The following is a 14,951-nucleotide window of genomic DNA, read 5'->3' as shown; positions in this document are numbered from 1 at the left end:
TTCCTCTTTTTACACCAGACCTCTTCAATTCACTGAGTGTGAATTTAGAGCCGTTGTGAAAACAGGAAGCTTGCGTGTTAGGAAAGAACAATTCAGCTTTCTGTTCAAGTGTTTCGCCAACATTTAGACATCTCATGGTGTGACAGGTCATCAAATCATGGGTGACTCTTTGGAGAATAAATCCGAATGCCCTCCATCTGCCAAGATTGAAGGCTTTGCCTGTGGTCTGAGCATGCTGGAGAGCTCAATGCAAAAGAGCCAGGAGGATGGTCAGGTTGCATTTGAAGACTTGGGGTTTGCCATTCACTTGCAAAATGGACTACACAGTCTTCGGCTAGAGGATAGCTTAACAGATGTCATTCTCCATGTACAGAGCCAGAGCTTTCCTTGCCATCGAGTGGTCCTCGCTGCAGCCAGTCATTATTTCAGGTCAGCCAATAGTGCAATCATTTCATTTGATGTGGAATACATGAACTTTAGTTTTGTTTCATTTTTTTCTCTCTCTCTCTCAAAAAGCACTGTTTCTGGTTAAGATTTTTTTTTAATGTTATTTATTTTAATATTTTAATTTGTGTAGAGCAATGTTTTGTAATGACCACAGAGAAAAACATGAAGAGAATATAAATATTAAAGGTCTTGATGCCGAGACTATGAGAAACCTCTTAGAATACACTTACACCAGCAAAGTCACCATAACCAAGGACAATGTTCAGAGAACGCTTGAGGCAGCCAGCCTTTTTCAGGTTAGTACTATCACAACTTTTAACTATCATGAGTATATATTTACCTTGTGGAGAATAGTACGTTTTAATGCTAGAATAACAACTTGTTCAAAAATTTTCTGTTATGCAAAGTACTCCCATTTTATGTTCTAGATTTGTTGTGGGTGTGGGGACAATTATTTTTCTGTTTACTTCCCCAGTTCACCACCCATGGTGGTGAAGATGTCAGAACCCCCACAATAGTAGCATAACAAGGAAGTGAAACTGTACATTGTTTGCTGAGATCATAATTTTCAGTTTTAGTAGTCAGATCTAAGCTTGGGTAGCTAGGTGGGGCGAACATTCGCTGTATATAGTTGGTATAGTATGTACATCCATCCATCCATCCATCGTCAACCGCTTATAGTATGTACAGTGTGGTTTAATTTTGTTTGTTGAAATATAATTGCTTCCTGTTATTTTGAAGAGAGTTATACCACACAGAATTTCAACAATGCAGATATACAGTATCTCACAAAAGTGAGTACACCCCTCACATTTTTGTAAATATTTGATTATATCTTTTCATGTGACAACACAGAAGAAATGACACTTTGCTATAATGTAAATGAGTTTAAAGCTTGTATAACAGTGTAGATTTGCTGTCCCCTCAAAATAACACACAGCCATTAATGTCTAAACCGCTGGCAACAAAAGTCAGTACACCCCTGAGTGAAAATGTCCAAATTGGGCCCAATTAGCCATTTTCCCTCCTTGGTGTCATGTGACTCATTAGTGTTACAAGATCTCAGGTGTGAATGGGGAGCAGGTGTGTTAAATTTGGTGTCATCGCTCTCACACTCCCTCATACTGGTCACTGGAAGTTCAACATGGCACCTCATGACACTGAGCTGCAGCACGGTGGCCAAGACCATACAGCAGTTTAACGGGACAGGTTCCACTCAGAATAGGCCTCGCCATGGTCAACTAAAGAAGTTGAGTGCACATGCTCAGCGTCATATCCAGAGGTTGTCTTTGGGAAATAGATGTATGAGTGCTGCCAGCATTGCTGCAGAGGTTGAAGGGGTGGGGGGGTCAGCCTGTCAGTGCGCAGACCATACACGCACACTGCATCAAATTGGTCTGCATGGCTGTCATCCCAGAAGGAAGCCTCTTCTAAAGACGATGCACTGCAAACAGTTTGCTGAAGACAAGCAGACTAAGGACATGGATTTCTGGAACCATGTCCTGTGTTCTGATGAGACCAAGATAAACTTATTTGGTTCAGATGGTGTCAAGCGTGTGTGGCGGAAACCGGGTGAGGAGTACAAAGACAAGTGTGTCTTGCCTACAGTCAAGCATGGTGGTGGGAGTGTCATGGTCTGGGGCTGCATGAGTGCTGCCGGCACTGGGGAGCAACAGTTCATTGAGGGAACCATGAATTCCAACATGTACTGTGACATACTGAAGCAGAGCATGATCCCCTCCCTTCGGAGACTGGGCCGCAGGGCAGTATTCCAGCATGATAACTACCCCAAACACATCTCCAAGATGACCACTGCCATGCTAAAGAAGCTGAGGGTAAAGGTGATGGACTGGCCAAGCATGTCTCCAGACCTAAACCCTATTGAGCATCTGTGGGGCATCCTCAAAAGGAAGGTGGAGGAGCACAAAGTCTCTAACATCCACCAGCTCAGTGATGTCGTCATGGAGGAGTGGAAGGGGACTCCAGTGGCAACCTGTGAAGCTCTGGTGAACTCCATGGTTAAAGCAGTGTTGGAAAATAATGGTGGCCACACAAAATATTGACACTGGGCCCAATTTGGACATTTTCACTTAGGGGTGTACTCACTTTTGTTGCCAGCGGTTTAGACATTAATGGCTGTGTGTTTAGTTATTTTGAGGGGACAGCAAATTTACACTGTTATACAAGCTGTACACTCACTACTTTACATTGTAGCAAAGTGTCAGTTCTTCAGTGTTGTCACATGAAAAGATATAATCAAATATTTACAGAAATGTGAGGGGTGTACTCACTTTTGTGAGATACTGTATATGGAGATTTTTGGTTTGTTGATTTAATGTACAAATTGAGCATTCCGATGTCATTGCGGTATGAATGACTGTTGTAACTGTATGACTTTATGGTATAATCATTTTACATGATGCTAACCTGTTACCAAACCACAGATCTGTATGATTTTATTAAGTAAAAATGCATACAATAGCTTTCTATTCTGTAATTACATCTAGCTGAATCCATGTTTATTGCAGTTTCCACGTATGGTTGATGCCTGTGCCAGTTACCTTGCGGAGGCCCTACACCCTGAAAACTGTGTGGGCATCCTGCACCTAGCCGATGTCCACTCACTGGTGTCTCTCAAAGCCCAGGTCCACAGCTTTATTATCCAAAACTTTTCCCAAATAATAGAGAATGATGAAATCCTGGAGCTTCCTGTAGATGTGTTGGTCAGTCTGCTCCAGCATGATGACTTGGGGGTAACAGAGGAGGAGCAGGTGTTTGAAACAGTTATACGCTGGGTGAGGGCTCGTGAGCACGAAAGGGTGACTCTGCTGTCCCTTGTCCTCTCACACGTGCGGCTTCCATTGTTGGACCCATGGTACTTTGTAGAAAGGGTGGAAGGAGACCCTCTTATACGCAAATGTGGCGAGGTGTTCCCACTTCTGCAGGAGGCCAGACTGTATCATCTCTCAGGGAAAGAGGTCTGTAATAAAGGCAAAATACTTTCAATGTTTTAATGGTCTTTTCAAGGTGACCTTTCTTCTGAATTCTAGTTTGTTTGATATTGTTAAAGTGGTCAGAGCATGAAACAGTTCGTTAAAATATAGGAAGTGAAATCCAAGCATAGGATTTATAACTGTTATGATGACGTGGAAAGGCTTCTGTTTTTTTTTTTTTTAGATCTTTATCAGAAAATGTTTCATAAAGAGTTAGGAAAACCAACAGTGTTGTCACAAACATTATACTCCACTTCAGACCTATCAATTAACAATATTAATGCAACTACACAACAGTTAATTCCAGTCCTGTAATTTGATTAAAAAGGCAACATTCCAATTTGGAACTGCTGAACAGTGAATCATTGTGCGAAGTAAGGCCACATCCAGATTACTACTTTGAAGTCTGAAAAACTCAATTTTCAGTTTCCTAATGTCATAATTTTCAAAAGTATGCAGTAATTGAGTGCGTTTCTGAAAGTCTCAGTTTTCGGTGGAGGAAAAACTGTTCTAGAGTGAAGGAGAGGCTTAAATGCATACCTAACAACACTCCCGTTTTTCCCGCGACAATCCCGTAGATGGGAGGAGAAGATTCAGGTGGTGCTCCGGTGAAAAAAAACTAAATATACATGTAAATTTAACAACAGCTGAACAGAAGAATTTAATTTAATATCTCGAAGCCATATCGTCGATTCCCACGACTTTTGCAACGTGTGTCACACTGATTTTAATATCGGACACGGTGGGGAAAATGACATTACTCAGCACATTAAATAAAAACTGCACAATTTGTATGTATTTAGCCTGCCTGTGCCACCAATGGCGGCATATTTGATTTTAAACGTGAATGAAAAAGAGGCTATGAGGGATAGGCTTACAGTCTCTTCAATGTCACGCACTGACTAAAGCTCATAGATCACATACAATTTTCTACAACTCGTGTTTTCTGGAGTTTTTTTTTTTTTTTTTGTCTATTGGAATTTCTTGAAAGCGTTGAAGACTGTAAGTCTTATCCCTCACTGCATCGTTGTCATTCTCGTCAATAGTTAGAGATGTTTCTAATGTGATAAAGGCCATTTTTAAGCGGTGAAATGCTCAAGGGGAATACCCAGCATCCTGTGTTGAAGCTATGTCTCGTATTCAAGTATGACATCATATTAAAGTGCCAAAATGCTTAAGCATCCCATAAAAGTGAGGTGAAAAGTTAGGAAATGTATGTACAGCAGCTCTCTTGCCTGTGTGCTACTGCTTAATTACACTCTCTTGTGCATCCTTGATTGAGAGAGCAGCTCCATTCTTCAAACACATAAAATGACCTACATTTTGGTTTATAGGTGATCTCTGAGCGCACCAAACCAAGAGTGCGAGAGTTCCAGTCAGAGGTTTTCATGATCATTGGAGGGTGCACAAAGGATGAGAAGTTTGTGTCGGAGGTGACTTGTCTGGACCCACTGCGCAGGAGCCGCTTAGAGGTGGCAAAATTGCCAAACACTGAGATGGAATCCGAGAATGAAAATAAAAAGTGGGTGGAGTTTGCCTGTGTCACCTTCAGAAATGAAGTGTTCATATCTGGTAAGCAACATTACATTACATTGTCAGGCACTTTGGTGAGTTATCATTTTGTAAGTTATGAAGTGGAAGTGTTTTTACAGTGACAGTAAATATAAAGTCTATTTCTTCTTTGCCTGGTAACTAATGTACAATATAAATTCTATACAGTTTTGCAAAATGCTTTAAAAGTCATTGATCCTTGTAAGCTACGATCTTACAGGTGGCAAGGAAACGTTGCATGATGTGTGGAAGTATAATGCATCACTAAACAAATGGATCCAGATAGAGTATCTCAACACTGGACGCTGGAGACACAAGATGGCAGTTGTTGGAGGAAAGGTTTATGTATTGGGTGGATTTGATGGAATACAGAGAGTGAACAGTGTCGAAGCATATGATCCATTTCACAACTGCTGGACAGAGGTACGTTCTGAAGACACAACTGTAAATAGAGTTTTACGTTTTGTTTTTTTTGTATGGTATTAGAGCTTAATTAACGTGGACAGTTCCTGAGTGCCCAAACTTTTGCGTCTGTATCAGTTATGCACTTCTTTAGAAGTCCATATTATCCATTATGCAGTTCATATTTGTTCATAATGTATTGGGTCACCACATTTCCAACCCAGGGCAAGGTCAAATAAGCCCTTGTTAAGATACTACACTAAAAGACCCACCCTCGAGTCTTTCATTCAACCATGTAAAAATGAATGAAGGCTTAATGAGCACTATGCTACATTAGCTACCTTCCACAGCCTATCATGACATTTTTAAGGGGATTTCTGATGTTTACTTTAAAAGGTTAGTTCACCCAAAAATGAAAATTCTCTCATCATTTACTCACCCTTTACTCACCCTATCTTTTAAGACATTCATTTAACCTTTGAAGTCGTATCGACTATGTTTATGCGGACTGTCTGTGATTTTTGGAGCTTCAAATGTTTAATCACCATCCACTTGATTTAAGGACCTACTGAGCTAAGATATGTTCTGCTGAAGAAAGGAAGTCATACACACCTGGGATATCATAAGGGTGATTAAATGATTAGAGAGTATTTATTTTGGGGTGAACTATCCCTTTAACCTTTTGTAAATAGGTTAAATTAAATCTCACATAAGAAATACAGATTGCACTCTCATGAGTTTTTTTATCCACCTTCAAGGCAGCTCCCCTCATGCAGAGTGTAAGCTCCTTCTCTGCTGCCAGCTATGACAAGTGCATCTTTGTGATTGGTGGAGGCCCCAATGGCAAGCTAGCCACAAACAGCATGCAGTGCTTTGATTCAACATCAAATACATGGACCTTAAAATGCCCAATGCCCACTGAGGCCAAATGCACAAATGCTGTCACTTTTAAGGATTCCATCTATGTTGTTGGTTGGTATTTTTTGTATTCTTTGCTCCTTTTATTGTCATGATGTTTCAGCTTGAACACCAGAAATTACTGCATTCATTTTGGGGACTGTAAACTATGCAACTCTCTACAATAAAGGTGGAGCGATGAAGGCTTTGTATTCCTACAGTCCTCTTGAAGACTGCTGGACACTAGTAACCCAGCTGGGATGTGAGAGGGCCAGCTGTGGCATTGCTGCATGCAACAACAAGCTCTTTATTACTGGTGGTCGTGACGACAAGAATGAGGTTATCGCAACTGTATTGTGCTGGGACCCAGAGGTGAAAAAGTTGACTGAGGAGTGTGTGCTGCCGCGTGGAGTGTCTCATCATGGTAGTGTGACACTCAGGAAATCCTACACACATATACGCAGGATAGCGCCTGGAACAGTCAATGGATGACATTTCGCAGCTCTACTGACAAGACTTTGTCAAATGTTTTGTGATTATCGTATGAAATATGACTCTACAATTGTTAGTTTCAAGATTTACAAAAAACACCTAAAGTTAAGAAAATCCTTAGAGACAATAGTGTTACATATTGTTATTATAATGTAAAGGTTTTCATAACTTTTATTCACATTAGCTGCTACTAAGGTAAGGGTGAGGGTTTCTGTGAGATTCAAAATAAACACAATTCATGAAACATGAGAAAGATTTGTGTAAAAACCATTCATGAATCCATCCTCATGTAAATGTCCTGTTAAATTCAATGGGGATATTTATGGAAGAATGCTACTATTAACAATTTACACACAAATGTGTTCTGTTTGTTTTTGTCATTGAATTACATTTTTCAATTCAGTGGCGGAATTTACGGAAGAATGGGTTTACCAAAAATGTACACACACATTTCTACTCAAATCATTCTTGAATCCATCCTTATGTAAATTTTTCCATAAAATTGGTTTAAATAATAATTTACAAACAAATGTGTCCAATTTCACATCACATGTAGCAGTCACCAGACTGCAGATATTGAGGGTTTTCGTTCACGAATAACTTGCTCAAACCTTAGAAGTGTTGATAACTCCACCACCAAGACTGACTGCATTGTAAATTGCTAAATTACATTAAAGTTTTTTTTTTATTTTGGCTTTTCTATTGAGATGCTATACTTATATGTATGCATTATGCTACATTTTACATAATTGTCCCAAAGTGTAGCCAACTATTAATCTTGAAAATATCTTGCTTTGTTTAAATGTAACATCTACAGCTTTAAGAGATGGATACATTTACTTATTCTGCTAATATGGTCATTGATATATATCAATGACCATATTAGCAGAATAAGTAAATGTATCCATTAGAAATATCATTTTTGGGTGAACTATCCCTTTAATATATATATATTAAAGGGATAGTTCACCCAAAAATGATAATTTCCTAATTGTATCACCCTTATAGCTACCATTCCAGATAGTCCGTGAATCATTCATTCATTTCATATTAGGAATTCACAATTTCAGAAAAAGGAAAAAAAAACACTTGTTATTTCATAATCCGTTTACAAAACCAATATTAAAAAAAAAAAATAATGACTTGTTTTTTGTCAGTTCGATTTAATGCTCAAGTTAAAATAAGAAATTGGAAAAATAGCCCGTGGGTCCGTATCTTTTGGTCATTCGACTTTCCTTTTAGAGTCTGGTATTCAAAAACAAGTGGCTATTTGATTCTTGTTTTAAAATACAAAGCGTTTCTCTTTTTCACTGTCAAAAAGGGATGTGATATTTTTAAAATAATTTGAGTTTCATTTTCTATTTCGGATAACAAAAAATACAATTACTTTAAAACAGAAACGAAAAAAGGACCGTTTGTTCATATTCCGAGACCGGATGTGGTCATTTACGTGACAAGAGCGCCAATGAGGACGGAGCAGTGTAGAAAAAAATAAAAAAGTACGTGCTGTGTAATTGCGCGTGATCATAGAGCGTGATACATGGACATGGAGCAATACGTTATAACCACCAGCCACAGCACGCAGCTATATATATGAGTAACAGGAGGGGCCTACCAACTATTAATTAACGATGCTATTTATTATTAGTTTTTCCAGTGGGTTGTCACAAACACTAGAGACAATAAATCTTTTTTTATACCTTTATATGAATTATGGTTTTGGGCAAATCAGAAGAAATAAACAGAACAATGCATGTACATGAGAAAGATAATAAATTGAAATGAAACCAGTGCGGTCAAAACAATACCATAAGACAGTCTGTAAAGTAACCAATAGAAAAAAATGGCAATGACAATAAACATTAAACAAATCTTAGCAGATCGTAGATGAGGGATTTATTAGGCAAGTATGGAATCACTAGCATGAAATTTTGAAATGGTCAATGTTTAGGAAGATCCCTTCGATGTTGAAGAGAAAATCCACTCATACAAAAAATTGAAAGTCACCCTTCAAGTGCTCTTCAGTTACTCCAACAACAACAAAAATAAGATCGTTCACAGAGGTAAATCCTTGAACTCTGGATATTTAATAATGCGCAAGGCAACTGCAGTGAGAACAATCCATTGGGGAGAAACCATTTGATATTCACATAGGCCTATGTATTGCCTTTGCAACTAGGCCTACATATAAAAATTAAAAGATGACCAAACATAAAACAAGATTTAAAGAGTCCATATGATTGAACTGGAAACAAAGTTCCCTATCGAGAGGTCTCTCCTATTGCGTAAGTAGCTTACGCTATGGAAAAACTCCGTTTCTCGAGAAATATTGAAGTCTTTATGTAAAACGCATTGCAGCTGCACAGCAGACAGTGATGAGCGAGGCAGCTCGGTCATTGGCTGTGCTGCGGCAACTGCTCGAACCAGTGACGGGGCGACTTAGAACGGGCGACCAATGGGGGCGCGTCCCGCATTCGCGCGCTCAGAGCCTGCTGAAATTAGCATATGAGGGCTATATAATGAACGTCCCGTCATGCCAGTTCTTTTAGATTTAATCTCCTTCAGCGAAGACCTTCTCTTCGCTGGATCCTCCGGATTTTTGGAGTCTTTCGCTGCCATGGACAAGCTTACAGCGGGACTGCTGAGAGGACGCCGGCATCTTCAGCCGCCTTCGAAGCCTTCTGCTACGCCATCCGGCGCGCATCGCATATCCTTTACTGAACAAGCGTTCGCCCCCGCGACGCTTTTTTAAGAGTAAAAGAGTTATTTTCCAGGCGTTGTTTCAAATGCCTTCAGCCTGCGCCTCGTGCAGAGGCCCTCTTTCCGATGGACATCGGCACAACATCTGCACTCGCTGCCTGGGTCTGGACCACGCAGAAGCTGCACTCATTCAGGGCGGATGCCCTGAATGCGACTCCTTGGGCCTCGCCGAGCTGTGCACTCGCTTTGCCGTTTTCACCGCAAGCGAGCCGGCTGCCCCCGTGCTGCCACCTCTGTTCGAGCCGCGCAAGAAAAAGCGCCGCTCACAGAGGCTGCCAGAGCACCCCGACTCCGGTGATGTCACGCCGGCTCAGTCCCCGCGGGCATCACCGCTACCAGATGTCTCCCCGCCGCCGGTCCATTTCGCGAGAGCGGACCTGCACCCCTCCAACAAAGCGGTGGGTCTCGTCTCGTTCGGCACATCAGGGGACGATGACAGAAAGGATGACAGCCTCTCTTTTTGACGCTGCATCCGATGACTGGCCGGGCTCGTTCGACCCCGCGCCATCGGCATCAGTGGACACGAGCGCGGGCACCAGCATGGACTCGGAGATCGTCCGTATCCTGTCTAAGGCTGTGGAAGACCTCGGGCTCGACTGGTCTTCTCCCGAAGAACCCGCCCGCAGCCGGCTGGATGAGTGGTTCCTGCAGGGGCGCCGGCAGGCCCCCCGACAGAGACCCTCTCCTTTCTTCCCTGAGGTGCACGACGAGCTCACAAAGTCGTGGAAAGCCCCGCACTCGGCTCGCCTAAAGCCTTCTTTCTCTTCTTCGCTCTCCTCAGTGGACGGCGCGAGAGAAAGAGGCTACGAGGCAACTCCGCCCCTAGAGGAGACTGTGGCCAACCATCTATGCCCACCCTCCACCGCTGGATGGAAGGCCAGAGCTTCTCACCCATCGAAGCCATGCAGAACCACATCAGCTCTCACCGGTCGCGCATACGCCGCCGCCGGTCAAGCTGCGTCAGCGCTGCATTCGATGGCGGTTCTACAAGTGTTTCAGGCCAAACTTCTCCGCTCTATGGATGAGTCTGGACCTGAACCCGACGCTTTTAAGGACCTACGCAGTGCTACGGACGTAGCTCTGTGAGCCACAAAGGCCACCGCCCAATCCATTGGCCGGGCCATGGCTAATTTGATCGTCCTTGAGCGCCATCTGTGGCTAACGATAACGGAGATGGACGCGGATAAGGCTCCCTTCCTTGACGCACCAGTCACTCCGAGCGGCCTGTTCGGACCTACGGTGAGAGATTTCACGGAGCGCTTCACTGAGGCGCGGAAGGATTCGCAAGCTATGCATCACTTCCTGCCTAAGCGCTCCAGCTCATCTCAAAAACCGCCCCAGCAGCAGCAGCAAGCCAGGGCAGAGCCGCCCGTCTCCCAGCCGAAGAGCAGACCTGAAAAGGACGCTCGACGCCGCTCGCGTTCCGCTGGCCGAAGAAAGCCGCAGGAGCAACGAGGCCCTCGACCCAGAATCACCCTGAACACAGAGCCTCGTAAGTCTTCCTAGCAGCAGGAAGAAAGAGAGGGAGTACGCGTCTCGCAAATGCCGGACCGCTCCTCGCAAACATTTAAAACATTACCCAGTCCCCTTACAGGTGGCTGGAAATGTCTATACAGCAGTCAATGGGCCAGTCATAAAACTCGCTCACCTGCAATCAAACGCCGTTTTCACGGCGACACACAGAAATCACCAAAAGAGTCATTTTCTGCCTGTGTCACTAAGGGTTCACATGTCCACACTAAAGTGCACATTCCCACATATCAATACTGTCCAAACAGTGCCAAACACCTCCCCAGCTCAGGCTGGATGTCTCAAAAATGTAGATCGTGTGCCTATTGTCATGTATGCACCACTACACACAAGCACTGTTCCCACAGTTATAAACACTTCCCCAGTAAAAACGGGAAGTGCTATAAGTGTAGCGCGTGTGCCTGCCGTATTGCACGCACCCCTACACACAGCTACCCACACAGTTTCAAACAGCTATGCCGCAAACATCACAGATGCAATGCACGAGCTAAGAAACTCCCTGCTAAATGCGGAAAGCTTTATGAATGTGGCGCGCGTGCCCATAATGATGAATGCACCCCCACTTCAAAACACTGTTCATACAGTTTCAAGCACCTCTCCAACTCATGCTGTGAGCATTTCGGAAATAGCGCATGTGAATGTACTCTCACACGCACCTCTGCACTCGGCACTCAATACGGCTGCTCAGCGCGCACCTGCGCCTCTGAGAGCCGTAGATTCTGTGTTAGCACAAAGCGATTTGCCGGCGCATACGCCGCCGCCGGTCAAGCTGCGTCAGCGCTGCATTCGATGGCGGTTCTACAAGTGTTTCAGGCCAAACTTCTCCGCTCTATGGATGAGTCTGGACCTGAACCCGACGCTTTTAAGGACCTACGCAGTGCTACGGACGTAGCTCTGTGAGCCACAAAGGCCACCGCCCAATCCATTGGCCGGGCCATGGCTAATTTGATCGTCCTTGAGCGCCATCTGTGGCTAACGATAACGGAGATGGACGCGGATAAGGCTCCCTTCCTTGACGCACCAGTCACCCGAAGCGGCCTGTTCGGACCTACGGTGAGAGATTTCACGGAGCGCTTCACTGAGGCGCGGAAGGATTCGCAAGCTATGCATCACTTCCTGCCTAAGCGCTCCAGCTCATCTCAAAAACCGCCCCAGCAGCAGCAGCGAGCCAGGGCAGAGCCGCCCGCCTCCCAGCCGAAGAGCAGACCTGAAAAGGACGCCGACGCCGCCGCTCCGCTGGTCGAAGAAAGCCGCGAGGAGCAACGAGGCCCTCGACCCAGAATCACCCTGAACACAGAGCCTCGTAAGTCTTCCTAGCAGCAGGAAGAAAGAGAGGGAGTACGCTGCCTCGCAAATGCCGGACCGCTCCTCAAGAAACATTTAAAACATTACCCAGTCCCCTTACAGGTGGCTGGAAATGTCTATACAGCAGTCAATGGGCCAGTCATAAAACTCGCCACCTGCAATCAAACGCCGTTTCACGGCGACACACAGAAATCACCAAAAGAGTCATTTTCTGCCTGTGTCACTAAGGGTTCACATGTCCACACTAAAGTGCACATTCCCACATATCAATACTGTCCAAACAGTGCCAAACACCTCCCCAGCTCAGGCTGGATGTCTCAAAATGTAGATCGTGTGCCTATTGTCATGTATGCACCACTACACACAAGCACTGTTCCCACTAGTTATAAACACTTCCCCAGTAAAAACGGGAAGTGCTATAAGTGTAGCGCGGTGCCTGCCGTGATTGCACGCACCCCTACACACAGCTACCCACACAGTTTCAAACAGCTATGCCGCAAACATCACAGATGCAATGCACGAGCTAAGAAACTCCCTGCTAAATGCGGAAAGCTTTATGAATGTGGCGCCGTGCCCATAATGATGAATGCACCCCCACTTCAAAACACTGTTCATACAGTTTCAAGCACCTCTCCAACTCATGCTGTGAGCATTTCGAAATAGCGCATGTGAATGTACTCTCACACGCACCTCTGCACTCGGCACTCAATACGGCTGCTCAGCGCAGCACCCGCGCCTCTGAGAGCCGTGAGATTCTGTGTTAGCACAAAGCGATTTGACGGGCGGGCCCATACGTCACTGCGACACGCTCCAGCCAGCATTCAGCCCATATCTGTGCGAGTAGAAGCCTGGGAAAAATCCCGACATGCCGAAATGGGTTTTGAACATAATAAAACACGGATACTCACTTCAATTCGCTCGCAGACCACCCCGCTTTTCAGCGGTGGTCAAGACGAAAGTGAGGAAAGATGTGTCACATGTTCTACGCACTATTTTCTCGTCCCGAAAAAGGACGGTGGCCTTCGCCCCATCCTGGATCTCAGACATCTGAACAAAGCGTTAATGATTCGCTCGTTCAGAATGTTAACAACCAAACATATCCTCGCGCAAGTTCGCCTGGGATTGGTTTCTATCAGTGGATTTGAAAGATGCTTACTTCACATCCCGATAGCGCTCACCACAGGCCCTTTCTGAGATTCTCTTCGAGGGACAGTCATACCAGTACACAGTACTACCATTCGCCTATCATTGGCCCCCGTACATTCACTGAAATGTATGGACGCTGCACTTTCCCCTGAGACAGCGGGAGTGCGGATACTGAATTACCTCGACGATTGGCTAATCATAGCACAATCAGAGGTTCAGTTAATGACACACAGATCTTGGACTATCAGCCATTTACAATGCCTGGGTCTGAGAATACATTTTGCAAAGAGCGTGCATATCCCCAGCCAGAATATTTATTTTCTGGGAATAGTGCTAGACTCAGTGCAGATGACAGCGCCTCTCATCAGAGCGCGCTTCTATTCGACGCTTTGCAACATCAGCTCAGAACGGGCGCCACGCTCGGCCAAACGATTTCAGAGAATGCTCGGTCTCATGGCCTCGCATCAGCTGTACTCCAGCTAGGATTGTTGCACATGCGCCCTCTCCAGCGCTGGCTCAAGAGCCGTGTCCCCACTCACGCAGTGGCGCTCGGGCCACTTTTTGATCAGAGCTAATCACGGCTGTATAAAAGCCCTGACGCTCTGGAAAGCCATAAACTGGTATCAAACCGGCGTGAGTCTGGGCGTGAATACGCGGAGAAAAATGATCACGACAGATGCCTCCAAAATAGGATGGGGGCCCTTTACGAGGGTAGGCCTGTTTCCGCTTTTGGTCAAACCCGAAAAGCTTCTACATATAAACTGTCTGGAATGAAAGCGGTCGCCTTGGCTCTCAGAGCCCTGCTTCCGCATCTGCAAAACGTAACACGCCCTGGTCCGAACGGACAACATGACGGTAGTTTCAGATATAAATCGCCAAGGTGGACTTCAGGTCGAGCTCCCTGCACTCTATGGCCAGGAGCTCATCCTATGGTCACAACACCACCTGCGCCGCTAAGGCGCAGGCCCTGAACCAGGAGCGACATGCTATCCAGAGACAAAGTTCTCCCAGGAGAATGGTCTCTCCACCCTCTGATGGTTCAGTGGTTATGGCTGAACCTTTGGCGAGGCAGAGGTCGACCTCTTCGCCTCCAAGGAAAACGCCAGACTGTCCTCTCTTCTTCTCAAAAGCACGGACGCTGCCGCCCAAGTTTGGCCGAGCCGCCCTTGTATGCTTTTCCCCGATCGCGATGCTGCCTCAGGTCATCAGTCGGATCAGGGAGGTGAAATGTGCAGTGCTCCTGGTAGCCCCACTCTGGAAAACCAGACGTGGTTTCCAGAGCTGGTACAGATGATGCAATCTGCCCCATAGCCGATTCCGCTGAGGCAAGACCTCCTCGACAGGCCAGCGGGATGATTCTTCATCCCCGCCTCGATCTGTGGGCTCCTCCATGCATGGCTCCTCAACGGGTTTCCGAGAACCTCCCCA

At 45.1% G+C, this 14,951-nt stretch overlaps 1 protein-coding gene across 2 annotated transcripts; it reads left to right on the top strand.

Annotated features, from left to right (window-relative positions):
- Positions 1 to 28: 28 nt before the first annotated feature.
- klhl6 (kelch-like family member 6) lies at positions 29 to 7,426 on the top strand. Of its 2 annotated transcripts, XM_052129011.1 has the most exons (7): positions 29 to 429; positions 578 to 743; positions 2,976 to 3,425; positions 4,775 to 5,012; positions 5,212 to 5,414; positions 6,152 to 6,365; positions 6,481 to 7,426. In XM_052129011.1, the coding sequence occupies exons 1-7, from the start codon at positions 158 to 160 to the stop codon at positions 6,780 to 6,782; spliced, it is 1,845 nt and encodes a 614-aa protein (XP_051984971.1). In that variant the 5' UTR covers positions 29 to 157; the 3' UTR covers positions 6,783 to 7,426. The 2 variants fall into 2 exon arrangements, with proteins under 2 accessions (XP_051984971.1, XP_051984972.1); XM_052129012.1 differs by lacking the exon at positions 6,481 to 7,426 and having other exon boundaries at positions 6,156 to 6,313.
- Positions 7,427 to 14,951: the final 7,525 nt, after the last annotated feature.

The sequence above is a fragment of the Xyrauchen texanus genome, chromosome 6 (genome assembly GCF_025860055.1).
Source record: "Xyrauchen texanus isolate HMW12.3.18 chromosome 6, RBS_HiC_50CHRs, whole genome shotgun sequence".
In the NCBI taxonomy this organism is placed as follows: domain Eukaryota; kingdom Metazoa; phylum Chordata; class Actinopteri; order Cypriniformes; family Catostomidae; genus Xyrauchen; species Xyrauchen texanus.
The sequence above is the reverse complement of the archived record's forward strand: the minus strand, read 5'-3'. Positions and strand labels throughout refer to the sequence as shown.